The 26,193-nt window shown below is 36.3% G+C and overlaps 1 protein-coding gene across 5 annotated transcripts in view; it reads left to right on the forward strand.

The window, feature by feature from the left end:
• Window positions 1-26,193, forward strand: part of WAC (WW domain containing adaptor with coiled-coil) — a 64,175-nt gene that overhangs the window by 5,797 nt on the left and 32,185 nt on the right. For 4 of the 5 annotated variants that reach the window (XM_052805059.1, XM_052805078.1, XM_052805048.1 and 1 more), the window contains exons 4-8: window positions 12,751-12,783; window positions 20,217-20,323; window positions 21,662-21,777; window positions 22,338-22,450; window positions 23,952-24,260. In XM_052805059.1, the coding sequence (XP_052661019.1) occupies window positions 12,751-12,783; window positions 20,217-20,323; window positions 21,662-21,777; window positions 22,338-22,450; window positions 23,952-24,260 (678 nt within the window). The remainder of the gene's footprint in view (window positions 1-12,750; window positions 12,784-20,216; window positions 20,324-21,661; window positions 21,778-22,337; window positions 22,451-23,951; window positions 24,261-26,193) is intronic. The other variant, XM_052805068.1, reaches the window with a different exon arrangement.

Below are 26,193 nucleotides of genomic sequence, written 5' to 3' on the forward strand. Positions count from 1 at the left end.
ATTGTCTCTGTATGCAAGTGTTTAAAACATAATGAACAGCTACCCCCCTCAGTGCATCTCTTATTTATAGGTCAGCTGCTATAGGCAAGTGTGGAGTTTGAAGAGATTAGGGGGTCTTATGAGACCAACTCAAGTGTGAAGTTCCTTAACAGTAACAAATAGGGACTTAAAGCTAGCATTGTTTACAGGGAATAGAACTACGAAGGGCCTTGTAGTTCTGGAAAAGTGTTTCCATTAAAGAAAAAAAGGAAGTACAAAGATTTGAGGGTTCTCATGCTTGAGGATGGACAGACTGAGAGCATAGATGATCCCTCTAGGTCTTTTTAAATGCATAAATGAGGTGATATTGGTGTACAGGAGAGAAAACAAAGAGGTCAGATAAGTAGGGTAGCTTTGGGAATGCTGTAAGGGAGATATATCTATTATTTAGGAGTAAAAATTGCAAGATGGAACCCTTGGTAAAAAAGGAGAAAGGATGTTTCTTTTTACTTAAATGTATGGAGCAGAATGACTAAGATACATAGTAGAACTTTGTGCAAAAAAAGTTAGTTCAGTTAAGCCACCTGTACTCAGTTGTTTCTTATTGTGAAGAAAATACTGAGTGTTTTGCTACACTTATGTTTAAAAGACTTTGAAGATGTATGTTTGTTTCATGCCATGATCTTACTGTATTGTTTAAAATAGCAAATGGAGAGCATTAATGTACACAGCATGAAATCTTTTGCTGGATTGTGTACTATGTAGGCTATTTTCATGAAATTCGATTATAACTTGTGATATTTAAATTCCAGAATATAACTTAACTTTTGTGAATATGTTTCTTTTGCATGTGGTTTTTTTTTTTTAATTGGCAATTCAGAATACTGTCAGTGACGACTGTTACTGACTAATACAGTTCTAAGATTCAAAATCCTGCTGCTATTAGAGACTGAATGGAATATTTTAAATCATGAGTTCCTAGTTTTATTGAAGTAGTGGTAGGACTTTCTGTCATGAAGTGTTGGCTTGCCTTGTTTCCAGTGGTTCCTGAAGAAGTTCAGAGTCCTCATAGCAAAGGGACAGTGAACAGGCAGAAACAGAGCACTAGCTTTTCTTTCCTGTCTTAGCAACCCTTGCAGTACAGGAGGACAGGAGGCTAACTGCTAATTAAATTAGTGTGATCATTGACCAGCAGTCAGAAATAAACGGGGTGTTAGGGCAGGTACAAGAGACTGGAAGCTGCCTGGGCAACGTGCATTGGAAAGAGGAAATTGCAGGGTAGGTGGAAAGAGGGAAGTCTGAGAGTAATGAAGCATAGCAAAGGGTTGAGGAAGAAGCTGGAATAGATTCTATCTATTTAGTTAGTGTTAACTGCTGTTAATATTAAAGTGATTATTCATTACTATGAAAACCGTTTCCTCACTGTAACTGTATGATCAAACCTGGGATGAGAGAAGTCTGTGGTTACAAATGGGAGTAGGCTCTCCATGAAACATGCTTTGAACACCCCCCACCCCACCCTACCCCCAACATCCAAGTGTAAAAGAGGTGAGTCACTTCCCTGTTCCTTGAATGTTGGCTCTTTGGATGCCTCTAACGGAGGTGGGGTTTGGTGGTTTGTTTGTTTTTTAAGATAAATACAATTGCTTCCAGGACCATTCACCTCTTAGAAGCGTTTCTCTGGATAGAAAAAAAAAAAAAAAAAGAAAAAGTAGATCTCTGTGGTTTTCTAATTTTGATAAAATTTCTTTGAAGTCTCACTAGTACTAATACCTTCAGTTGGGGGAGGGGATGAATTTTAAGTTTGCCTTAAAAGTTTAGAAGTTTTAGAACGTACCTTTACATTTACTCAGTATATTTGGCAATGTTTCTGAAGTGAGCTTTTGCTGGATCAGTTGTATGAGCATTACTTTCTTTTTTTGTTGTTACTTTGCTGTGAGGATCTCTAATAGAAGAGAAATAGGAAAGTATGTGGTCATAGAATCACAGTAAAGGATATAACTTGTGTATGTACTTTTAAAATTTTGAGGTTTAGAATGTTAGTGTTCAAAATTGCTTCTGAAAAGTAGCTGCAAAGCTTGCTTTTAAAAAGCACAGGATGGAAGATAAAACCCCCTAATTTTATATTATTGATATTAGGAAAGAATTGATATGATATTAATATGATGGTATTAAATGTGAAGTCTTTATGCATTTAGGTGGGTGGAGTCCTCTGTGCTTCTTTTCATGAAGTTCAAGTACCCGGTGTACGTTGTGAGAGTAAAGATGTATTAATGGAAGACTATCCGAAATGGAAGCTGCAGCAAATGGCAATAAGCAGTGCTGTTTGTTTGTAACCTATTGCTGCAGCCACTTCCCAAAATCCATTGCTGTTTGGACTTTGACATTAGGAACTTCAATTTCACTTACTATTCTTACTTCTATTTGCTAATATAAAATACAGATCTGTAAATAGGTCCTCTGAAGGTTTCCGTTTACGGTTGAACTGTTTAAGGAAATATGTATCTTTAAGTGTTTTAAGAACTCATAAACTTAGTTTTTGGATTTTAAGTGTAATATGTTCAAGTCAGTCTAGTAGCTAAACCTAGTAAGCTTTTGTAAGTAAGCTTATTTTAAATTTTGGAAAAGGGAAAATACTGGCTATATACAAGATTTGTTAAATTTGCTTGTCTTTGGTACATAAGCTAATCATAAGGAAATGATTTTTACTTAGCATCCTGCTTTCTTAACATATGCTTCTAGCCTCTGACTTTGCAGAAATGGAATATGCAGCCTATTAAACCTGTACTTTTGGGTTGCTTTTTTGAAGGTGAAAAGAAGCAATGAAAACTATTAGTTTCTGATGAGCTGCCTGCTGCTAGGCCATAGTAAAGATAGCAACTTGTAAATTATGTAGCTTTTTTTACTGGGATTACTGTGTATTCTCTAATGGCCCCCAATTAAAGTTAGTTCCTTAACCACTGTTTGGGACATGGCTGCTTTCTAAGAAGAGAAGTATTGTTTATTGACAGTTTACATTTGTTTTACCTGGTGTTTCTACCTATTCTATATAAAGTATCAAGTAAACCAAGTATCATTAAAACTATGCAGAACTTGGAAGAGAAAGCTCTGCTTCTGTTTTGCCTTAGAGAGGAGGCGATGCTGTAATAACTTTGCTGTGGAAAATAGCAATTTAATGGCACCCAACTTGCAGTGTTAACTATGTCTGTTTATGGAGTCAGGCTTTTATGTAATTTCATAGGCACTTCCAGGGAAAAACCTCTCAGTGTACAGTGGAGTTGTTCCTCATATAGTTCTTCAGTAACGAAAAGAATTATACTGGCAATGAAAGGCAGTTCTCAACCCTGATGCTTCTAGACTTAAGCTTTGTCAGTAGTTTGTTGTAGGTTAAAAATGAATCCTTTCTGGACTTAAATGTAGCACTGGAAAAGAGAGAAGCATTTCTTTATCGTGAGTAAGATTGTTATCCTTTTAATGTTTTCTTTTGAATTATGAAGGGGTCACCAGACTTTATTGTACTTGACTGCAGGTGTTCCCTGCTGTAACTTCAGTGTTAGAAGATTCTGTTTCCTTTCTTGAAGACCTTTAACAGACTTCCTAGCTTTTAACAATAAAACTACCAGAGAAGAAGTATATAAGTTCAGTAGCTTTTCCTTTATCCCAGTCATATTTTGCTAGTAGTAGAAGAATGCTGTTTAGTTCTGGGCTTCTTTTGCTTGTTTTACACATTTTGTGCAGGCTTGTTTTTTTACTAGTGTGTTTTTCCATTTGAAAGCATAGCGTAATCATACAGGGAATTATGTCTAGATTTTTACATGAACCTGTATCCCTTCAGTACTTTTGCCTATTAAAAAAATACTAACCAGAGCAACTGTGGCTTACCAAATTTTTGCTGAATATTTTATCCCTTTTCTGAAATCGGAGCTTTCTGCCTGCAGTTGTATGCACAGGGAGTAATCTTAAAATTACACTGTAGGTTAAAATTTTTATTTATTGGAATTTTTCTTGGAAGTGTTGCTTTGTAAAACAGTATTTTGAAATTCATTCATTTGTAATAAGTGGAAAGTCTATGGTAATGAAAATACAGGGAACAAAATGTATCAGTTTCTGAAGTGTAAGCTTCTAAAATAAATTGCTGATCCTGTAAATTTTAAACACTTTCTAAATTATTCAAAGACATCTCTTGAATCTGATATTCACCTATTTTCCTGCTGCAGAAAGTTTTTTTTTCTCAGACCTTCAACAGCAAAAAAAACCCCAAACAGTGAAAGAGCCTGGAATTCTACGTACACTTTTGCATCCCTCCTTTTCCTCTTGGGCAGTGTTTAATTTTTCTCCCTACTTTCAAGCTTGTGAAGCGAGATGCATGTTTTAAGGCACAAATCGTACTTGCCTACTGACTAAAAGTAGAATCCTGGAGCAGTATTCAAGAATAATGTCCAGCTGGAAAGTCTGTCCTCCAAGTTACTAGAAAGGGAGATAAATTTTTGAGCAGATGACTGACAAGAGACCTCACTATTCACTCTTTATCAGATGGGTTAAGAGATACCTGGTAGGCTTTTGTGGCCTTTACTTACATTTCCATGCAAGGAGCAGCGTTAACACCGTGTTTGAAATGAATGGAAAACAAGAGGCTGAAAGACCTTTGTTGATTAGGCCCCATAGCACTTCAGGATAATCATTCTGTTCCTTACTGTGACTACTGTAATGAGAAGAGTTGCAAAGGAACAGTATGTCAAAGTTTAATGTTGTAATTTTTTCTGCCCCAATTTTAAAACATAACTTTGTTTCTACAGCAGAGGTATGATAAAAATGTTAATATCCAGCTTTTGTCATCATTCAAAAAAAAGAGATGTAATGCAGTATTAAAGTGCTTCATGACAAGGGCAAGGCAGTCAAATACAAACAATTAGTTTCCAGAGCTAAATTCCCAGTGTCTGAGGGGCAGCAGGAATCTTCAGGAGGTCTTTTTCTGTCTAAACTTCTGTAATTTTCTGATACATGTCAACTAACTTCTCTGACCTGCTATCTTGGGTAGACATGAAATAGGTGATTCTTAGCCACTGAGTGAAATATTTTGAGATCTTTAACTAAGAAAACATTGTATGTTTTAGAGATCAAAAATTGGTAACTGATACATCCCAAAAATATAAAACCTGTGATCATCAAATGAACCAATTTTTTTTTTTTTTTTAAATGTGCATAGGTTTGCTCTTGGACCTAAGTAATAACATTTTTTTATCTACAAGGAAGAAATTGTAGGATCATTCATATACTATCAGGAATTTGAGACTGAGTGGCAAATAATAAAAACTGTTCACTAGTATGGAGCTAGCTAAGTTATACAAAAGTGAAAATGCTAATTAATCTACAGGAACATGTAAAAGTGGTCCACTGTGTAAAAAGTTACAGGAAGGAGTGTAAGACTTTAGAGAAAGTAAATACTGTGCAGAGCGATGACTCTTAAAACAGACATGAAACTCATACACAATTAAGAGCATAAATATTGAGTGCAGTGTTAGCCAGGAAGGATATATGATCAGAGGAATATCAAGCAGGACTAGAGAGATTACCTCTTAGTGCTAATGTGACAGTTGCTGGAATATGGTCTCTGTTTTGATTCTCACAGTTCAGAAAGTATGCAAACCTGCAGATTTTCAGACAACAGGCAAGAAAATGACTGCAGTTGAAACTTGTGCATTAGGAGGAGAGACTTGAAGAGCTCCTACTATAGTTGCAAAGAAAACATTAATGGTTTATTTGATTAATAATTACAGGGAAAAGAAATGACATGCTTAATGTTCTCGAATGTAGCAAACAAAAGTGTGAGATCCAGTTAGCTTAACCTAAATATTCAGAAAATAGACATTTGCCACAATTTTAATGTCATTAGTAAAAATTCAAGTGACTTATTGTGGTGATTTTTGCAGGGCTGGAAGTTTTGAAACTGAATGACTTAAAGACAATTTTCTAAGGTTTGTTTCATGCAGAAAGTTGAACTAGTTGATCAGAGGTTCACTGGTAGATAAAACAGTAATGTGAATATTTCTAGTTTAAATGTTGTAGATGAGTGGACTTGAAATTGAAAGGGATTAAAAATTGTTAATTAACTTTGTAAGTAGCATTCCTGTGATAACTCCCCCCCCCAAATGGTTGATCTTGGCTCATGGCATGTGAGGATTATGAACCTGTGAATGTGTTTCATATTGCATTGTAGGATTTTCTGTCATTGAGAATATGTTGTTTTGAGTGCTGTTGCAGGGTCAGGTGGAACTATGATGGATCTATTGGCAGTAGAATTCAATATTTGCAGGTGTACTGGTACAGTTTTAAGTTTTGTGTGCTTTATGATTGCATACTTTTTTTTAGGAGCAGCGATCCCAAAAACTCCTTTTAGGATTGAATACAGTCTAGCTGATCTGGTCTCTGCAATTTCTTACCATCTAATTTCTTCAAAATTTATCTGCAGTTCAGTACAATTTCTACCAGACTTAGTATTTAGAGTGTATTTCTTCAAAGATGATTGCACACTTCCACTTTAATGCAGGCTTTTGATGTTTTTCACTGATGTATATGTTTACCAGATTGTATTTTAGTTTGTTGGCCATAACTACGCAGCTTCATGTAGTTCAACAGTATCTTTAGTATCTTGAAATTGCTTTGCTGTTTTAGATTTGCAGAATTTGCATATGACAGAATGTAAAATACTGTTGTTTCTGTTTCCACATCTTTTCTTCTTATTTAACACAGTTAAGGTTTTAGTTTAAGAGTACTGAGAATTAAAACAGATTTAGAATCTTTATTTTGAATTCTGATACACAAGTTTTCACTCAACAGCAATTATTATTGTGTCTTGTAGAACTCCTTGAAGAGCCGTGTTATAGGCAGAAAGAACTTGTAACATTAATTAAATAAAGCTTTCCTTTGAATAGTCAACAGTCTTTGCCAGCACAGCTTTCAAATATGTAAGATGATAAAGTCAAGCTACACAATTAATTAATCGAACAAAACTGTAGTCAGTTTTTTTTCTTGCCTCCATATGAAGTCTGCTGACCTATCTGGGTAATTTTCTTGTAATTCATTGTGACCATAAAGGAAGCAGGCTAATTGGACATAGGACAAGGGCTTGACAGTGACATCTGGTTCCTTGCTATCCATTTTTCTGATTCCTGTCCTTAGCTTCAGCTTTGGCTGTGAACGTGAGAAACAGATCTGGGCTTAGAGACTAAGATGGCTACAGGATGAGATGAGAAGCAAGATAAACTAGGTTACTTCTGCTTATATAAAGATTAAACCAGTTTTATTTAAATCTTAAATAAGCCAATATCACATGAAAATTGGTCACAGATCCTTTTTGCAGTAGTTTTACTAGCATTTTGTATAATAATAATGATAATAATAATAATAATAATAAAGCCTGATCATGATTGAACTAGTACAGCTTCTTACTGGGGAGAAAATATAAAGGAAATTTAAAGAAATTACGTTTTCCTATTTTTTAAATATTTGTGATTTAAAAAATGCAGAAAAAGCTGTATGTTATGAAAACATTGTGTCATTTCATATGTTTATATGTTTGGTTAGAAAATGTTAGCTGCATGTGTTTGATCAGTTCATACCTTCTGTGGTTTTAGGAGGCGGTGGTTGAAGGCATATGATTTTGTGGTTCAGGAAATTCCTACTATAAAATCAGTGGGGGTTGTTGTTTTTTGCTTGTTTATTGTGTTTTGGGTTTGTTTTTTTTGTGGGTCCAGTTCATTTGATAACATGAAATTCCTTCCTACCATTTCCTTACTTTTAGAGAGTTGACATAGCTACTCAAAAGTGTAAACGAAAATGACTCATCTGTGCCTCCTCCTGGGCTGGTGATTAAAACCCCGAATGCTGCTGCCTTTATGTGGGGAAGAATAGAGCTTGGAGGCACATCTTTTTTTTACATGTGTATAGAGCTCAGCTAATAGAATAGAATTCACCACCTAGTGGGTCCCGCAAGGGCAATGATGTTGAATCACTTTGATAAATTAAGAGGAAGAAAGTGTATTTGACTGTGTCATCTTTGTATGTGTGTTTTAATCCCAAATACCCTGCATTTTGAATTTACTACTACTTGCTGTTTTCCCTTGAAGAGTGTACTTCAAAACTGGCACTGTCATTATTACTCCGTACAGTTGTTTTGTCTGCGAAGCTGCCTGCCAGAGAAAAGCTTGTAAAAAGCTAAACTGTGAACATGCACATTAATTTCTGCAGAAACAAAATGCAATCAGCTAATACTTAAAACTGTTGGTTAAAATATACCTTTTTTTTAAGTAAAAATTGAATAATTTCTGGCCTGTTTTAGTGAAGTGACAGCTTCAAATTTGTTCTGTAACTGTACCTGAATATTTGAGAGTTCAGTGATTCTGGTTTTGACAGTAGTGCTCTTTAATCTGCATATTCCAGGAATCTGAAGATCAGCCTTTTTGTTAAAAGAAAACATAATTTGAAAAAATATCCATAGCGATGGGCATGTTACTATTAGACTTCACTAGATTCAAACTAAGTTACTGTGTTAAACTGCCAGTATTGGCGCTTTCTTATGGAAAAGATCTTGGCTTAGTTAAACGTTTGAAAAAATCCTTCCTGTCCCTTTTTCAAACCTGTTACATCTGCGGCTGTAAGAATTTCAGTATTCCTAGTAAGATTAATTTTTTTTTTTTAAGCTTATTTTTTTGGAAGAGAAACATTCTGTATTTCACCATATTATCATAGAAATCTGCTATATTTAGGCATGTTGAGCTTTCTGAAAATATTTTTAAGAAGCACTATATACAGCTTCATTCCCGTTATGCAGATTAGGTCCTCTCCCTTGGTTTCCTAGATTTCTTAAATATCATGCTGTTTTATGTCCTCCAAAGCAACAGTCTTCCTCAGTGCTTTTCTAGGTAGTTTTGTTACTGAATTTGTTAGAGTAACAGAGTTACAAATTCTTCCTATCTATCAGTAGCAAAAACGGGAAAAGGAAATTATGATCTACCCTGCTCATCTCATTTATTATGTTTCAAACATACCTATTCACTCTGAAATGTGGAAAAAAACCCCAAAGAATACTTTCTTATTAAGGCATATAATTATAAATAATGCTCATTTATGCATAAACTCTTTAGTACAAATTAGGTAACGTGCTTTACCTGTTGTGTAAATAGGCTGTGTTTATTTCACATCATTATGTTCTTCTGGATGATGGTGTGTTCATGTCGGGTGTCCCCCTTGAATGACATCAGCAGGACTTCAGATCTCTTCTAGTTAAGTAGTTTGAGTAGTTTGCTCATTCAGACATCTGCAGCTGACAGGTTAAAACACAATTTTCAAAACTGCTCATTTCTTTTGAAAGAATACTATTTATACTTGATTTAGTATGAGAAATAATATGATCCTCTTCAAATTCAAGTAGTGTAAAATTCACCTCTTTTACTGGCAAAACACTGCCTATACTAATGATTGTAGTCTCTGTATAGTCCTTTTGAGAGTATTTACTTAACTAGGGAAATAAAATGAGACACTTAGGCAACCAGACAGTCATAAAACAGATTTTCAGTTTGTAAACATAACTTTAGCTTTTGTGGAGAGGCATATTTTCCTCTAGTAAGGAAAATCCAGGAAAAACCAGTTGAATTTTAAGTATATATTTAAGAATTATTTAATGGGAAGAGGGAAGAATTGTCTTGTCACCTACTGTGCTTTAGATCTTTGAAAACCCTATTGCACAATACCTTTGTTAAGCTGAGCTAAACATCCAGCCTGAAACTAAGGCTGTGAATCCATCGTATTAAAACCACAACACTGTATGTATTAATTTTTAGGTGGATCCTTGTTTGCCACCTCCCACCCAGAGGCCTGGGCCAGCATTCCTTTTTTTAATGAAGAATTTCTATGCAGCAGAAATTGATTTGACCTCTTTTTTTCAGAATGTTACTAACATCTCTTCTTTTCAAAAACAATTCCCAGTTGAAGATTAAATAAATATAAAATTTATATCCTTATACTTGTTGCATATCTATACTGTAATAAATACATATGTGGCATATCATGTCCTGAACTGAAAGATTAGTTTGTCTGAGCCTAATCGTTTCACAAGTTATCATGTAAAAGTTTATTGAGCAATTGCTGCTTCTAATACTAAATATTTTCAAGTTAGCTTGCTTATTTGTGATAAGTTACTAAAAATTTCATGGGCATTGCTGTAGTCTTAGAAGAGAAGCAAAGTTCTCCTCAACTGGCAAATATTAATAGCACCTAAGCAGTGATCTTGTATTGAAGTGGAGTTTGGTTATTAAGTAACTGGAGGACAAATAAGGCTTTCTTGTGTTAGCCTACAAAATAAAAATAGAATAGAACTGAATGAGACAAAATTCTGCATGCCTTTGGAGGGTAGTCAGATTTGATGTATCTTGAGATACGAATTTGAGATAATGTGACTTACAGTTAATATTTTTGACACGTTTAAGAAGGGAGATAATACAGTGTCTTTATTGTTCTTGCCATTTTTTATGTGGTTAGGCATTGATTCTGCCACAGCCTTTTTATTAAGGATATAAGCAGGATAGTTATGTCTGTGACTAATTTTTTCTTGCAGGATTGCGGTAGTGTTTTGTAATAGAGATGCCTTTTTTAATCTTTCTACATCGTGTACTTGTAGAGTTGCTGATTCTGAATAGTGCATGTTCAATTGAAATGAAGGAAACTTTTAAGATGGGATTAAGGTTGCAAGCATTTGTCACTGCATAGCACTACCTATGTTCAGAAAAAGCTGTAACTTCATCTTCCTTATTTTAAACTGAGGAATTGAAACTTTCCCGCAAGTTAATTTGTAAGTAACATTGTGTTCACAGAATCTTCTGCTTAAAGTTCTTTGTCCCCAAGAAACTATCCCCAAAACATTAAAAGAAAATTGAGAGTTGCTGAACAACATGGCCTTGTTCTTATTTAATCTTATTTTTGCTCAGAGGATTTTGTCACGGAGAGTAAGTTGTCATACCTTGCTTAATTGGCTGGATCTTCTGAGTAGGAGTACTGATTTGGTGCTGTTGATACATAGAAAATGGAGGAGTAGTCTCAGAGCTGTATTCTGGCCGCTGCTTTTTTTTTTCTCCTTTGTAAGCAGAAATTGTTTTGCATGACCCCTGACTTTATTGAAACTTCTGTCAGTGATGACCAATTTATGGTATATCAGTCTTTCATAGTATTACTGTGCTGTTTGTAATCTTAAAACAGTGGAAAACCCAGTTTTTATAAAGTGTCTGCACTTAAGCAATTCCATCTTGCATCACTGAGGTGTATGTTGTTAAACATCAGTGTTTCTTCCGATGTATTTGTTTTATGTTCTTTGGGAAGTTCTTTAAATGAAAAGTAAAAACTGTGACATCCTGCCCCCCCCCCCCCCCCCCCCCCGCAATGTTAAGGGATTTGTTTATTGGTTTTAGTTACCCTTAAGGCTGATTTTCAGAAAGTATTTGAACATGTGCCTATTGGTAATAATTTAAAAATACCCCAGACAACTAATACATTTTTTTAGAAATGTCTTGAGTTCTCTAGTTTTTCTTGGGTTTTGAGAGAAAAACATTGTAAAATTGGAATTATCTACTGACATTTAATGTGTATCAGTGGTTGCAGAAATAGAGATTCAGGGCATCTGACAGAAGTGAAATGTTTTTTTCTGAAGTGGACTGAATATACTTTCATGCACACTGTTTTCTATTAAAGCAAACAGTTTCTCTGTCTTTGTGGTAACTGCTTATTATCAGGTGCTTAGCCATAAAATTAGTTTCTAGTTATGACCCATAAAATTAGTTTCTAGTTATGACCCAATTAAAAAACCTTCATATACTTTATCTGACATAACGAAATCCTGTTCACACCTTTCTTGCTGTACGTATGTAGTAGAGTTGTTATCTTTTGAGGAGGTATTAGACCAATCTGAGGCATGAACCAGTGGCAGTCTTCTGCTTACTCTTGAGTTGATCAGGATTGTGGAAGTATTGTTGCCTGAGGTAGTATAGTGCATCATTGCAGTGCTGTTAGACTTCTGTTACCAAACTTGAATCTCTTTAATACTGTATTACAGTATGTTGTTCATGGGAGGGCTGTTCATTTGGGTTTTGTGGTGTATTGCTGGGGAGGGCTTAGAAGGGGGAAATTCAATCTATTGGCCATATGTTATGCAGATCCACGCTGGAGTTAAGATAACATCATTAATAGTTCGTGGTAACGATTCTGGCTGTCAGTTTAACACTTCTTGTTTTGTGTGTCATAATGATTAAAAAGCCCCTTTCTGTATGAAGCTCTTATTTGAGGACAGAAGAACTTCTCTTGTGTACTCTCTTACACTGTATTAGAGATGTAAATGTTTTCTGAGCTACAGTCAAGAATGAAAGTATAGTTTGGCTTTATTCTCAACTACCTCTAGTTTCTTAGAGGAATGTCCCACTCCACTTAATACAAATGTGACAACATTAGTAAGTGTTGCAAGATGAAGAAGACTTTAAAATTGACTGTCATCAGTGATGCTTGTAGCAGGGAGTTTGTTTTTTATTTAGCACATTGAAATCTTCTGGGGTCATGAGCTAGAGAGTTAGGAATATGACTCTGTTGCTGAAGTTCATGGTACTTTTTCATATTTTCCATGGGTAAAATTACTTAGGCTGCTTTTTCAAGTCAATTGATCTCAAATAAAGTAGGTGCCTTAGAGATGTTAAGCAGTGTTGAGGATGTTGCTAGCTTTTTTTTTTTTATTAGGTGACCTGAACCCAAAGGGAGAAAACAGAAAATGTAAGTCTGAAGAATTTGTTGTCCACCTGTGGTTCTTAATTTCACGTAAATTCAACTTGTAGATTTCAACTTCTTTAAAAGTATCTACTTTAGTAACCTTTGGGTCTTATCAGAAGGGTTTAGAAGCTGGTTGGAACTTGCCTTAATTTAGGAGAAACAGGCAAATTCTTTCAAACGATATTGCTTACTGTTCTTCAGAAATAAAGAGTAAACATTTTTGCAGGTGACGGTAAAATTATTTGTTCAGTCTTTTGCTTATTTTTGTTTCACTGGTTGAGATATCAAGAAAACTGCCAATATACTGGTTTTCTTTGAAGAAGAAAGTTGGTAGGGATTTGTCTATAGAGTGCGGTGGAAATGCATGTTTCATCCCTTAGGCTTTTTTTGAAGGATATGACTTGGGACATTTGAGTATTAGATCTTCCAGAAACTCAGTGGATTCAATGGACCTTGTTCAGTGAACCTGATGATTTTCTAAGTTATGTATAAGTTGAAAAGTGATTTCTCATTGCTACTGGGAGGTGGGCTGAGGGGAGGAAGAAAACAACCCCCAAAATACTTAATTATTTTGCTGTAGCTGTAACAAGGAAAGGAGCAAACTAGAAGGGGGTGGTTAGACAAAAATAAGTTTATATCTGTTCTACCAGTGAGTACAACCCAAGCTGTTACATCTATTTAGACTGAAGTAAAGCCCTAGGAAAACAGTCTGTCTGTTAGCTGCTGGAGTAGTAAATCACTGAATTGTTACGCGAGAACTCAGAAGTTTGAATTTAATTTGAGCCATTTTATTACTGCCTTTTGCTTTCCTTTTTGATGGGCCGATAACTGGTTTTCTTTCTAGAACAGTTTGTACTGTTTGCCCTAAAATTAAGCTTCAGTTTCTGAAATAAATTGGGCAGATTTAATTAAAAATAAAAATGTAAGCAGATGACAGCAAAACAGCAAACTACTGTTATGTTATGCAATGTGTACGATAAAATGTGAAGCCAATCTTTTTCATTTTAATAATCAGTAACATTTTGGCCTTCTTCGAGTATTTCATTAGTAAAACAGAACGAATCTGTAACTCTCATTGGTTTACTGCTTCTGGCTTTTCTTCCTTGAGGTGTCATTTTCTTACTACCATATTAGAAGAAAAAATCTATTGTGAAGAAAACTGTATGCTTACAGTATCATTTTCATCCCTTATTGGTCATTTGTCCCACTCCATGTATGAACGACTCTTGGTCTGCTTATATTAACATTTTAGATTAATTCCCATGAAATTTTGTGTGATTGGTAACTTGGAGAAAAAGATGAAAACTTCTTTACATTGGGACGATCATCCTGTGAATCAAACATTACAAAACAGCACAGGCTTTGCTCTCCTGGCTAGGAAATGAGGTAGGAGAGGAGGGTAGGGGAGGAAATAAGGCTTTGAGAGCTCTCTTGCTCATAGAGCTACTTGTTGACTGGTATAAAACATTTATTTGGGGGCATAATGAGTACATATTTGGGCGGTTGGGCAGTACAGTGATCAGGCTAGATTTTCTTTCTTTTGGCAGAGCACTGTGCATTCAACTTAGTATGTTATGAATTTCTAGAAAATGTTAATGCGCAGTTGGTGTATTCTATGAGGCCATTGCTCTGCTAGAAAAATTGCAAGTTTTTATGCTTTTAGTTGCCTATGGAAGACAGCCATATTTTATTTCAATACAGCAGGCCACATAAAAATGCAGTGAAGGAAAATTGTGTTTTGTCCTATTACTTTTACTTGTGGCAAATAAAAATGGCCATGATAGGCTGTTCAGTTACTGCTGAGACTTTGGGTATTGTGTTCCTATTGTGTTACTTTTTTTCCTCCCATATGCAGAACTTTAGAAAGGGTTCTGCAGAAAGATTTGCACTGAAGTAACAAAGATGTCAGTTGAAATACACTTTAGACATTTTAATTTAGGATTATCCTAGGTAAGTTTCTGTGATTTTCACTGTTTAAACAAGTCTTAATTAGTTATCCCTATAAAATATCACTACCATGAACTATTTTCTGTTAAAGTTTTCTCTGTTAACAAATAATTAGTGTCTATAAGTTGGGCAGTATTTATTCTGTTGAGGAAGTTCAAGTTCTAATGAACTACGTTAAAGAATTTGATTGCATATTAGCTAAGAGGCGAACATGGAGTCATAGAACAGTATGTATGAAGTCGAATTAACTTCCTTGCTTTCTTGTTGCCCAGTGTTTCTTTCCATATGCCTGGTTTCTGGGCACAGAAAAGACGACTTTTCTAGAGCCCTTCTGAATCCTTGTTCCCTCTGGAAGGAGTGGAGGGGAGGACTGCCTTTGAGTTCCAGTTACAGCACTCATTATTGCTGGGGAACATTTTTCATGCTTCCTGCCCAGCTAGTGAGCATTTGTAAACTTTCCTTTATATTGTCTGCACTGACACTTTTTATTATGGACAAAAGGAGAGTTAGAATATTAACAAGGTATTTGTCTGACTGAAAAGGAAACATAGAGCATTTATGTTGGACTGTATAAAGTTAACCACTGTGTAGTGCAACACTATATTGTACCACTGCAACTACTGTAATTTTACTATTTGTGCCTGGCTAAAATCTTGGGTGTGAGTGGAGGTGTGTGAACTTGTGTACTGCCTAATTTCTCAGTGTATGTTTGTTTGAAGAGGATGAAAAATAGCGGCTTTTTTTTTTTTTTTTTAGTGTTTGCTGATCTGGATTGTAGATTATCTTTTGAAGATAACTGTAATGTGTCTTGGTGTTCCGATTAGTGCATTTCAGTTGGAGATTTTATGTTTATGATACTGTATAATGTTATGAGTTAAAAAGAGTTTTAATTAGGCCAAGACACTTGAATCCAGAGGGCGGTGGGGAATGTAGGGTGATGTATTTGACTCTTCTAATCAAGCAGCAAGAAAATTTACTTTAGCTGGTTACAAATGGATGCTGTAGTTGCTAGTACAGGTTTTGGAAAGGAAGGAGTTTCAGCTTGTTCCTGAAAGATGGCAGGGGTGAAGGGAGAGAAATAAGTTGCTTTATTGCAGCAGTCTGATCTTTAGCTACCTCAGAATTTCAACTTTTCTTAATTTCACAGAATTGAAGTGGTGTTAATGGAGACATTAATTAAATGTGATAATTACTAGAGAAAGTTGACTGTTGCAAAATGGAGTATTCTTATTTAACCCTATGTTATGTCCTTTTTCCAAGTCCAGCATGGTGTTGAAGCCTCGTTGCAGTTCAAACTATCTTGGATTCAGCACTTTGGATCTGGAAACTACTTACAAAAATGTTAAAGTGGATCTTGGTGTGGCAGAATCTCAAATCTGTAGTAGGCATTAAGTCACAGCCTGTTTCTTTAATTGGCTCCCAGAACCAGGCTTTTTGTGCTTTCTGCTTTCATGCATTAGTGAGGAAGATGGGATTTTTGTTTGAAAGACTTGAAGATAGTTATGATAATTTAACCTTGACTCTGACCTGTCCTATGACCTGTTCATCACTAGAAATAGTGTTAGTGAAGGCTTGCTCACACAGTTGCACCACTACAGTTTTATATAACCATAGTGCCGATGCCCTTCTTGGCCATCTTCCAGTTACGAGTAGCTCTTTCCAGATTTAACTGCTTCCAAAATAATGATTAAGCTGAGGAAAATCACGGTGATGGTGCAGTAAACATTTCCGTGGGGAGTTCTGTAACTGAATTGCAGGATTTATAACACAATATGAATTTCCCTACGGTGCATCAAAGATGTATATTTGCAATTGCTAAATCTTAAGCTATGCTAATAAGCATTTTAAATTTGTCCCTCTTTCTTGAAGAAAGCGGGACTAATAAGGAAGGTCTAACTGTCAGAAGAAAGCACTAACTGAGAAGTGCTGTAAGGGAATGTCTCGAGTGACAGTACTGTGCTGTCTACCTTATCAGGCCTGTTTCTGGGATGTGTACTAATCTTAGTGGTCCTGTTCTCATGATCTACTTTGCCAGGCATGCAGCTGAAAGACAGCTGATTGCATGTCACAGCCACCTTAAAATGGCTTAGGGTTAGGCTTTGCTGGTGGTGAAAGCTAGCAAACAAGTAAGGGGAACCCCCCTTTTTAGAGGTATACCTCCACTTGCAGATTGCTCTCTGCATACCATTTTAATTTGGTGGCCTTTTAAAGATCTTTGGCAACTTTCCCTGGCAACCTGAGCTGGCAATGCTTGCTTGGCTGGGTTGTCAGAATTCCTAGGTGACTGCTATGCAGGTATGTACCTTTTTATACTGAGGCGGCAAGACTTTAGTATGTGGTTGATTTGGTGATACAGTTTTGGTGTTTATATATGATCTTTAAGCCCTTAACTTGTATGAAGTGCCTAAAACTCTTGTTCTCCAGAGTATCATCTGCTTTGGTCTTGGAAGCTTCCCAACAGCAAACATCAGTTTGGCAGCCCTTTTGTATCCTCATTCCCTTGAAGTTTGGGTACTGATCCAAACATAAAGCAGTATTACGCATAAAATGGAGGTATGGGGGTGAAACTGCATCTGTAATTACACTGTGTAATTGCCCTAGATGCCATCGGGTGTGTATTTATGGTTGGCCCTCGTAAAAGCCCACATAGCTTGTCCTGGCAACCTGACACAATTGGTATTGCTGGAGCAGCCATGATCAGTTTTTCATGCAGCTGAGGGTAGGGCAGGATCCCTGATTCAGGGCAAGCCCATGGGTGTGCAGCCTGGGATTCTGCTAGGAGGATGGCAGCTCAGCATGGAGAGGCCCAGGGGCTCCTTATGAAGAAACTGCTGCATAGTAGGTGTTTCTACTATCGGGGCCAGCTGTAGGTGGGTGTGACTGCTGCAGCCTCTCTGATACTCTATCCTGGGTGCTTTGTGACTCAGTACTGGGTCTGGGAACCAGGGCGGCAGGGAACTGTGGAACGTTGAGGGGATGCTGCTGAGCTGTTAGACCATGTGGGGGCTGAAAGTCTGCTCAGTGAGTTTGAGGGGTTTGTTTATGGGTTGGATAGAATTGACATTAAAGGATTTTATTGATTTAATACGTATGTTGTTAGCTCTTATTCAAGTTTGGAAAATGTGTGTTAGATTAGATTCACTGTGGCAGTGTGTTCAGATGACTACAGTATTTAAAAATCACTGACTACATCTTGAATATGGTGAACAAAGTGTAGTGTTACTGCATCCATTGTACGGGATTACAGTAAATTAACTGCACTGGTGTTTTCTGAAGCTTTGAAGTGACTAATATCAAACTGTTCAAACAAGCCATCTGGCATTTTCATCTTGTTTTTTCCTTTAAAAAGGGAGATGATTTTACCTTATAGTAGAAATGAACTAGTAAGTCTGCATTAAGCAACCTACAGAAATACATGAAGAAATTTTAATGATTTTTATCTCAGTAGCGTTTGGGAAGGGTATAGTAAATAAAGACTATTAACAGAATGATTAATACAAAAATATTAAACAGCTGTCTCACTCCATAATCAGGGTCTAAAAAAAAAAAAATTAAGACTATTGGTGTGAGTGAGGAGTACAGTCTTATAATTACGTAATTATAATATACTTCTAGCATACATTTAGGGGAATTAAGTGTGTCTGTTTTTATAAATGTATATTGAAGTCTAAATTCTGGAATTTTCTAATGTACATAACATGTAAAGTCACACCATTCACTAGAAGCTCAATTTTTTGTTGTTATTCATGTGCATCACAAGCATGTGATGTTGTGAGTATTGCTTTGAGAAGCTTAAGTTACCCCCATTTTAAGTCATTCCACCTGGCTCTGAGCATGCAAGATACTTTTGGTGTAGAACTAATTGTCTTGCTTTTGGAAGGCTGTATTTGAGGACAAGACTTTTTCCTCCTCCCCCGATCTTTAAAGAGAATGACATATGGTTTTAGCCAAAATAGTGTAGGAAAAGGTTCAGAGCTGCAATACTCTGGTGGTTCAGGTTGCAATAACTCATGCGTGTGCAAATCAGCCTTTAACCTTTGTAGGGTACTGAACAGATTAGTCATGGTGTACCTCTCTGCTTTTGTGATGGACTGTTTTTCTAACCTGCAGGGTTAGGGTTGGGGAGGAAGAAGTTTGAAATAGTAATTTTGTCAATGCTTGTGTAGTCAGAAGGTAGAATTTGCGTTATAATCTCTCCCATTCTGCATCATAGAATCATAGAATCATCACGATATATCATTTAGTCATCTTCTGCGTGTGTGGTTCTCAGAAGGCTTAAAATGTATTTGTTTTAATGGTTTTATTCACTCCCACCTATCAGTCCACTATCAGTATTCTCTATTGTAGTTGCCCGTAACATACAGTCTTTGCAATTTGCAGAGCACTTTGACTTCCTGTTTAGATCACTATATGGTAGGTGAAGCTAGTGGTACCTGATGTAGTATCCCTGGGTATTTAGAAACTCCTCAGTAGGCAGAGGAAAAATTAAGGCAGGGAGAGTGCTGTATTTGGAATATCTCGATTTTTCCCTGAAATGTGTAAGAAAATGGTTTTTCTTAGTTTAATGTGATCTATGTGAATATTTAAAACTTAGGAAGAGGAAATCATATAAAGAAGAACGGAAGAGTTTTTACTTGCTTAGAGATTTTCAAGGAATGGGAGGCCTTAAGAGCAGGAAATATAAAATAAGATTGCGAAGGGTTTAATGGATGGTCTTGTTTAATTGTAATTAGAACTGTTCAGGTGTAATTGGTGACTTGAGATTAGGCACAAATATAGATGTAAAAGTTGTTGAGCATTATCTCCCTTCTCATTTCCCGGCTGTTTTTTTGTGTTCAATTGTTTTCACAGCAAGGAAGAAAAACTGGTTACCTTGAGAAGCAGTTGTTAGGGAGGCCAGAAGCAGGCAGCCGTTTGCAAAATGCTGCTTTTGGTATTCTAGATGTTGATACCTATATTGCAGAGACTGAGGTGCAGGAAAATTAATTTAATCTATATGCATAAACAGAAGTAGTTACCTACAACCAGTTACAAGTTTTCTTAACCCTTTTGAGACTACAGCATTGCTCCAGTGAACTTAAAACCTGATTTTGTGTATCTGGTAGGCTGTTGATAAATCCATTTAAACTTTCTGACTTAATGTTGAGGAGAAGATGTCTTTTAATTTCTGAATTGACATGTTAGGACTCTTCCTACTTGTTTGTTTTTAGTGGAATGAAGTCTGAGAGTGAGACTAGTGAAGGGACATACTGCATTATTGTAACTAGAAAGTGAAATTTACACTGTGAAAAAGAAGTACGCATATGGCCTCCTGAAATACTTCTGCATCTGAGCTATGCTGTGGTCCGGGCTGTGGACAACTTGCCTTCTCCCTTCCCCTCTCCTTTCCCCTTCCACCTCCTTAGAATGCAGATGGTTGATTTCTTTGAAAACATACATGGTGAACAGTTTTTTGGTTTTTTTTTTTGTTTTGTTTTGTTTTCCTTTAGGGACCAGTTACTCTCCACAAGAAAATTCACATAACCACAGTGCTCTTCATAGTTCAAATTCACATTCTTCTAATCCCAGCAATAATCCAAGCAAAACTTCTGATGCAGTGAGTATTTGTGATTGGTATTCATCTCTGTGTCACCCCATTCATACACACTATATTTTCATCATTTTGTCTAAAACAGGCGGTATGAACAGTACCTGCTTCATTGAGTTTTCCAGCATCAGTCTTTATTTTATAAACATTCTGTAAACCCAAGCTGCAGTTGTTAATGTGTTGTAAAACTATTTTAATTGATAATCATTAGAGCTTTGATGTACCTGTCTCGAATTTAAAATACTACATTATTTAAATGAAGTAGATATATAGAGAAATATTTTCCATTTACTTTGTTGGTAAATCTAGAGAAGACAGTATGATTTTACTTATTGAAGATGCATTACACTTCGTGAATTTTAGTCACTTTATTATCCGAGTTTTAGTAGTTAGGGTTGTGTTTGTGTTGTGGTTTAACCCCAGCCAGCAACTAAGCACCACGCAGCTGCTCACTCACTTTCCCTCCACCCAGTGGGATGGGGGAGAGAATCGGGAAAAGAAGTAAAACATGGGTTGAGATAAGAACAGTTTAATAGAACATAAAAGAAGAAACTAATAATGATAACACTAATAAAATGACAATAGTAATAATAAAAGGATTGGAATATACAAGTGATGCACAATGCAATTGCTCACGACCCCCAGTTAGTCGTCCCCCCCCCCACTCCCCCCAGTTCATATACTAGATGTGATGTCACATGGTATGGAATACCCCGTTGGCCAGTTTGGGTCAGCTGTCCTGGCTGTGTCCCCTCCCAGTTTCTTGTGCCCCTCCAGCCTTCTTGCTGGCTGGGCATGAGAGGCTGAAAAATCCTTGACTTTAGACTAAACATTACTTAGCAACAACTGAAAAGGTCAGTGTTATCAACGTTCTTCTCATACCAAACTCAAAAACATAGCACTGTACCAGCTACTAGGAAGGCAATTAACTCTGTCCCAGCTGAAACCAGGACAGTTTATTAAAAATGGCACTGAAAACAGAATAGATAAATTTGTGAAGTATAGAAAAATTTTGAAAATATAATTAATAGTTTTGAGGAAGTGTTAAGGTGCAGAAAACTAATATTATCAATATTGATATTACTGTATCCCACTAAACATACTATTAGATTTTGTTTCAGGGTTGATGGGAATAAAACAGAGGAAACTATTGCAGAATGCAACAGGAGCATAGTGGTCACATCTTCAAACTACCAAATTGAAACAGGCATTTAGAGATGGTAGAAATGGAAAGCAATGATATGGGTGCATATGAGGACACTATGTAGTTTTAAAAATGGTGGAAGCTTTTACATTTGTATATTAAAACTGAAGTAGTCTTTTGTTCAACCTGTTTGTATTTTAAAGGCTTACGATTCTGCAGATGATTGGTCTGAACACATCAGCTCTTCAGGCAAAAAATACTACTACAACTGCCGAACAGAAGTTTCACAATGGGAAAAACCAAAAGAGTGGCTGGAAAGGTATATCTGTGTGTGTGTTTTCATTGTATAAAGAACAAATATTCTTACGCTCATTTAAGAGCAGTTGAGCTTATCTAATAGATTGCTGCTATAAAAGATTGTGGTCCAAGTCTATTGTGTTCCTAACCTTATCATGACCTCTGGTACCTGTTTTATCTCTTAATGACCCAGAGCAGGAGCAGGGAAGTATGGTTGGTTTGGGGGTTTTTTTGGTTTGGTGTTGGTTTTTGGGTTTTGGGGTTTTTTGGGTTTTGTTTTTTTATTCTTTTTTTTAATGATGGCGTGGGGGTTTGTTTTTTTGTTGTTTTTGGGGGGGGTGTTTGGTTGGGTTTTTTCTTTGTTTGGTTTTTTTTTTTGTGTGATGTTAGTGAGCTGAGCTGGCATACTGGGGGCTTCAACAAGCACTGGTGTGAGGGAGCAATGGCTGGAGTTTGCCTACCCCATCTGTAGCAGCAAGCTCTTAGGATAGTTTAATTCATCTCAAGTAACTTCACCCGTAGAAAGTGTTATATTATTAGATGATGTAAGTTCTTACTCAACTTGTGTTTTCTTTTCTTCAGAGAGCAGAGACAAAAAGAAGCAAGCAAAATGTCAGTTAACAGTTTTCCAAAAGATAGGGATTACAGAAGAGAGGTGATGCAGGCGACAGCTGCCAGTGGGTTTGCCAGTGGAAGTATGTGGTTTTTTTTACAGTAATATATTCTTGCCTTGTTTGCATTACTGTTTTCTTTTCCAAACTTAAAAAAAAAAAAAAAAAAAGAGAAATCCCTTTCCTTAGCTGTTTTTCTCACCTTTTTATGTAAAAAGGCCAAAGTGGATAGCACAGACAGCTCTTCCAAATGTTGTTTCTTAAAATAACTTTGAGGTTTTACTAGTACAACGCTTGCTTAATGCTTTTCATGGTACTCCTCCTTTTTGCAGCTTTTACTGCCCAATTTGATTATCTTTATAGGTAGTTATTGAAACAACTTGCACAGTTTATGGTATGGTTGGACTGTTGTGATCACTGAGACCCGTCAGTGTCATATCCTGAGCTTAAAAATAGAGATGCAGGAGTCTCTTTTAAAACATTGATTTCACATCTGAAAATAATAAAGTAATTTAATGGATTATGATATCAAGATTATGATATCAGGGATTTCAGAGGCTTGTGGACATTATTGAAAGCATATTTTTACCATGCCAATACTCTTAGCAAGGCCTTTCCTGGACTATGAATTTCTGTTACTTGGAATTTTTTTTCCTGTTACCTAGCTTTAATATTTGTCAAATTTTTCTGGGAAATGATTGTACTGTGAGATACTTTCTGTATGCTGATGTAGTTTGGGTGAATTTGTAGCATAATACTCAGGGTGGTTTAAAAGTAGAAGCCAAAGTATTAATCTCCACCCCCCACACCACTTGCTTGGGACTTTGCAAGGCAGAGAAGTATAAAGGGCTGTTTTTCTGTGTATGCTGAAACATACTGCATATGCTAAAACATACTGTATGCTACAAAAAGATAGTAGAAATGCATATTGCAGTAACTTGTTTTGTGACAGATGAAAATCTAGAAATCAATAAAAAGAATTACTCTATATTTGCTTGGTATGTTCCCTGTGTAGCATATTCTAGAGTCTCTGATCATGTGACAAATGCAGATTAGTCACTCATTTAATACCCAGTTTTCGTGAATTAATTCAATTGAGTACTACTACAAATAATTTACTTTCAAGTGACTTAAAGTGGAATTCTTTGAAGGCTAGAATTTGAAACTATTAAATTATACTTGATGTTCAGGATTTTCAGTGAACAAAAGAAAAATGGCACGGATTATCTCTTCACGCTAAATATAAGGTGGAAATAATAGATTTTGGTTTAGATTTTTTAGGAGACTTCAAAAGTTAACTTGACTGTAACACTTGTTATAAAGCAGCCTTTCATCAAAACACAGTGTTTAACCGGAACTCTAACTCAAGCAAAGATCAGAGAAAATGCATTTTGTCAGTGAGTAAAATTAAATTTTGCCTTTTTTGATGCTGATCTACTTGAGGCTTTTTTTTAATCCTAAGAAGTTCAATCAGCTCTAGTTGTTCATGTGCAGCTGTATTAATCAGTCACTGCAATCTTAGACAAGTTTCTAATTTAATCTTTTTTTTCTTATTGCAATGTTACTTGGGGAATCCTGAAAAAAGTGGAAGACAAGCATTCCAGTGACGCCAGTAGTATGCTCCCACAGAATATTTTATCTCAAACAAGCAGGCACAATGACAGAGACTACAGACTGCCAAGAGCAGAGACTCACAGTAGTTCTACTCCAGTACAGCATCCCATCAAACCAGTGGTTCATCCAACTGCTACCCCAAGCACTGTTCCTCCTAGTCCATTTTCTCTACAATCTGATCACCAGCCAAAGAAATCCTTTGATGCTAATGGAGCATCTACTTTATCAAAACTGCCTACATCCACATCTTCCATCCCTGCACAGAAAACAGAGAGAAAAGGTATGTCTAATGAAATTCCTTGTAGTATTTAAGATGATGCATTGCATTCGCACTGCTTGTGCAAAGTATGTTAGTATAAGAATTTAAAGATATTTTTCCTGTTGATTGTGTGTGCTTAGAACCCGATTACTGTTTTGATGTGTTTATTTCCCCTTAAACCACATTTGCTGTATCTCACACGACTTCAAATTGACGCTGCAATATTTGCAGTTTACTGGCTAATTCTGCAAATTATAATTTCAAATGGTAACTTGAAGGATGTATTTTAGTAGGACATATTTTAATTTTTGTCCTCCCTCATGTTGTTTTGGATCTTTGCCATTATTTGAGTTCTTAACATAGCTGTAGTTACACCATTTGAAAGTCATTTTGGACCATTATATTTTATGAACTGCTGTTACTGTTTGGAATGCCAGTGTCAAACTCTTCAATAAACACAAGTGCAATTCTTACAGAAAGCAACACAGTTTTCTACATGTCTGTAACAGCTATTCTTCTGGTTTGATCTGTCTTGTGATATACTGGATCTTCAGTTCTAAAGCTGCTGAAAGTTGTATAATACGTACCAGAAATTTAAAGTCATCAAGCAAACATCAAGACTTCACTGTGCATTGTTTGTGACCCTTCAAAAGTCTATATTTTAATTGGATTTACTTCATTATTAGGGAATAAGAGCCCAAGAAGATTGTGAGAATGGAGATGTGTGTTGTTAGTGATAGTGTGATACTCTCATAGAATCATATAGGTTGGAAAGGACCTTTAAGATCATCAAGTCCAACCATTAACCTAGTACTGCCAAGCCCACCACTAAACCTTGTCCCAAAGCGCCACATCTACACATCTTTTAAATACCTTCAGGGATGGTGACTCAATCACTTCCCTGGGCAGCCTGTTCCAATGCTTGACAACCCTTTTGGTGAAGAAATTTTTCCGAATACCCAATCTAAACCTTCCCTGGAGCAACTTGAGGGCAACTACCTTTCAGGTAGTTGTAGAAAGTGGTAAGGTCTCCCCTCAGCCTCCTTTTCTCCAGACTAAACAACCCCAGTTCCCTCAGCTGTTCCTCCTAAGACTTGTGCTCTAGACCCTTCTTAAAGAGTAACATTGTATAAGAAAATTCTATTTTGGGGGCTTTGGGAGGGGAAACAGTAATTTTTGATAAACATGTCTGGTTTTCATTTAAAATATTGCTTAATTAGTATGACACTGAATTCTTCTCTGAAAGATGGCTTGTTGCCCTGTTGATATTTGCAAGTCTGTCTAGTAACAGAAGAATAGTGCAGTGCTAAAAAGAAGACCAAAAAGACTCAGGTCTGACATTGGTCTTAGACTCTGCGTTTGCTTTCCTGCCTTCCAGTTTTCTTTATTAAAGAATTCCAGCTTTTACACAGAGATAAGTGCACTTGGCCATCCAAAATAACCAAGCAATACCGTACATTGGCAAATACTGCAATGTAAGAAAATTGTGCATATAAAGAAATTTTGTATGTTTTTCTTGAGTCTTTGTGCAACTTTTACATGACCTGGTATGTGAATGTTGACTATAAACAACAGAGGAACAGAAGATTTTCAGCAAGCCTTTTTCTATTCAACACAGTGAAGCAAGAAGGTGGACTAGTTTATGCATGGTTCTTATACTGAATACCATAGCTATCTGCTTCAGTTCAGCCTCTATGTTTTGACTGCAGTTTGATGCACTTTTAAACACGATAGTGCAAAGCGTCCATGTCAAGTGTACTTTACTGTATCCTCTCTATTTTCATTACTATCTTTAAAATATACTTAAAGAAAACCCTTATTATTACTCAGTTCTGGCATGTGCTTGATTCCTGTTTGGTGTGTGATCAGACTTCAAATATATTCTTTCCCTGGTTTACTGCATACCTTTATTAGTTGCTTCCACTTAAATTGACCAACTGAATTTTACTGCAAT

This window comes from Harpia harpyja, chromosome 1 (assembly GCF_026419915.1).
Source record: "Harpia harpyja isolate bHarHar1 chromosome 1, bHarHar1 primary haplotype, whole genome shotgun sequence".
In the NCBI taxonomy this organism is placed as follows: Eukaryota; Metazoa; Chordata; class Aves; order Accipitriformes; family Accipitridae; genus Harpia; species Harpia harpyja.